General features: G+C 34.5%; 1 protein-coding gene across 1 annotated transcript in view; it reads left to right on the top strand.

Moving 5' to 3' along the window:
• Positions 1-2,518, top strand: part of LOC106680343 (EF-hand domain-containing protein 1) — a 19,209-nt gene that overhangs the window by 2,082 nt on the left and 14,609 nt on the right. Inside the window, exon 4 of the mRNA XM_014419969.3 lies at positions 412-567. Coding sequence (XP_014275455.1) covers positions 412-567 — 156 coding nt within the window. The remainder of the gene's footprint in view (positions 1-411; positions 568-2,518) is intronic.

Here is a 2,518-nt window from a genome sequence, read left to right as displayed (position 1 = left end):
ATCAGTGTGTAGTTGAAGGAAATAATGTAATTGTTATATAAAAATTAAAAAAGGTATCCTGAGGGCCGAAACGTTGGAGAAATTTTAAAGAATAATAGTTGAGAGGAAAAAACGGATCAAAATTGTTTTAAATTAAGAATAAACTAAACCACTCTCAAACAAGCATATATAAAATAATTAATTTTATATTTTAGCTTTATCATGTTACTAACTTAAAACCAAATGGTCTATGATGAAATACGTTTCATAAATACATAAATAAAAGGATCAAAATTGTTTTAAATTAAGAATAAACCAAAATATAAAGATAAAGATAGTTTAAAAGTTTTATTTAGTTTGTAAATTTCAGAATGATGTTTTACTAGTTTTTAATATTAAAGCGCTTTGAAAGGAAATAAATGTTCTGTACAGAATGCAGGGTTCATGCAAGGGCGTTTAGTGAAGAGAGCACGCATTCCAAAATCTGGAATGGACGAATATTGGCATTGGAAGGATCTTAATCTGGGGATGGACATGGATATATATGGCATCGTATATCACATATGCGACTGCGATCAATACACAAGGGTAAGCCTACAAGCTATAACTTATGAGGTTATCTATGCTTAGAATTATTTTCATGTTTTGACAACTAATTGCAAAAGGCAATAAAAGATCAATCATAAATCTAATTAATTAATTTTTTTATTCCATCTATCAATATTACATTCTCACTGCCACATTTCTATAACGATTGCCACTCGTAAATCTTCTTTAATCCTATAGCATTGTCACCCATCACCTCTGTCACCAGTTGATTTTAAAGACGCTTATGATAGAGTCACTCAGCTGGTGCTTTACCGGCCCCTCCTAGGAAGAAACATCCCAATGAAATTGATTTGTCTTCTGAGGATAACTATGTTTCCCTTCAGAGTACGTTTGCAGGAGAGAAAGTAGTTTGGAAGTCCGGAATCCAGCTTCTGTCCTCTTCAACAGTACGATCTAGCTCTTGTGCAACGCCGATGATTTTGATATTGCAACCAGATTGGGGCGTCCATTAAGAGAGTCGTTTCTGGTCCTAGCAGATGTAGCAAACAGCCGTATCGCCTGATAGGCAGGGTATGGTAGAAATAGAAAATAAATTATAAACTTTGGAAACAATAATATATAGATAGATTAGCAGGAGGATAAAGAGGACGAGCTGGAGTTACTTGGGCAAACCACTTCGGAAGCAGATTCCTTTCAAACGGGACCAATTCGCTTCGGAAGACCCTAGTCCGCCCAGTTATAACCTACGGGTCAGCACCCTGGGTGTATACTAAAACGGATGAGAATAAACCTTTCCTCATTACTGTCACGCCCACGGATGATGCCGAGACACCCAAGAGTCTTAATCCATTCTAATTGAAAAACTTTATGTAAAAAAAATGTTAGTCTGCGGAATGCGGGAGGACGACTTAGCATAGAATGAAATAGAGTTAGTATGACCAGCGGTTGATATGTCAAGGTACCCGATGTATCTTCCAATTTAACGCGCTAACGCGTTTTTCTTGCTGTCAACATTCTTACCACTTGATTGTTTGTTGTATTTATTAGTCTTATATATTAGGTCATCAAAATTTGATTGTGATTAAAAAATTTAGTATCTGCATAACATTTGGTTGTAACATTCGGAACAATTAGAAAGATGACAAAGAATATAATGCGAAGTCTTTTTCACTGTATAAGCTTATTTTTGTATAACAGCTCTTTCGATTTTGTCCAAATTTAGAGGAAAGTTAGGGATTGGTGTAAAATTGGTCTAGTGATAATTTCATCATATTTCTGAAGCTACTTTTGCTTCATCATGCACCAAATGTTTCTTGAAATGCACGTTTAAAATAAACCTTTTCCTGTAAATATTACTGTTTAACGACAAATCAAATTTATTTATTTATTTTTTTAAATTATTTATTTATTGTAATTTACAACTGTACAAAATAATACAATAGGTAAATATGTAGTATGTTTCATATACACTTGAAAATCTTGGGAAGGAACCACCCATTGGTGGTACTTCAAACATTAATTTAAACTAGAAGGTCCCGTGGCTATCTTCTTTTCAGACGCCTCGGAGGATTATCAGGGATTGTTAAGGATGAAAGATTAAGAATTAATGGGTTAGGATGGTTAAGGAGTTTGGAATAAAACGACGCATATCTGTTTTGGGTCAAATCTGCAACGAATGGGATGTTAAGGTCTTTATGAATGAATTTATTTGTGACGTAATAAGGAGCATCAAGGATTTTACGTAGGATTTTGGATTGTAATGATTAGATGCGGGAAGAATTTGATGGTTTGGTGGAGCCCCAGAGCTCAATTCCATTTGTCCAAATTGGTCTGATTATTGTAGTGTAATAAGGAGCATCAAGGATTTTACGTAGGATTTTGGATTGTAACGATTAGATGCGGGAAGAATTTGATGGTTTGGTGGAGCCCCAGAGCTTAATTCCATATGTCCAAATTGGTCTGATTATTGTAGTGTATACTAATTTTTTGT

Source organism: Halyomorpha halys, unplaced genomic scaffold (genome assembly GCF_000696795.3).
Source record: "Halyomorpha halys isolate HHAL.00 unplaced genomic scaffold, Hhal_1.1 Scaffold257.1, whole genome shotgun sequence".
Classification (NCBI taxonomy): domain Eukaryota; kingdom Metazoa; phylum Arthropoda; class Insecta; order Hemiptera; family Pentatomidae; genus Halyomorpha; species Halyomorpha halys.
The sequence above is the reverse complement of the archived record's forward strand: the minus strand, read 5'-3'. Positions and strand labels throughout refer to the sequence as shown.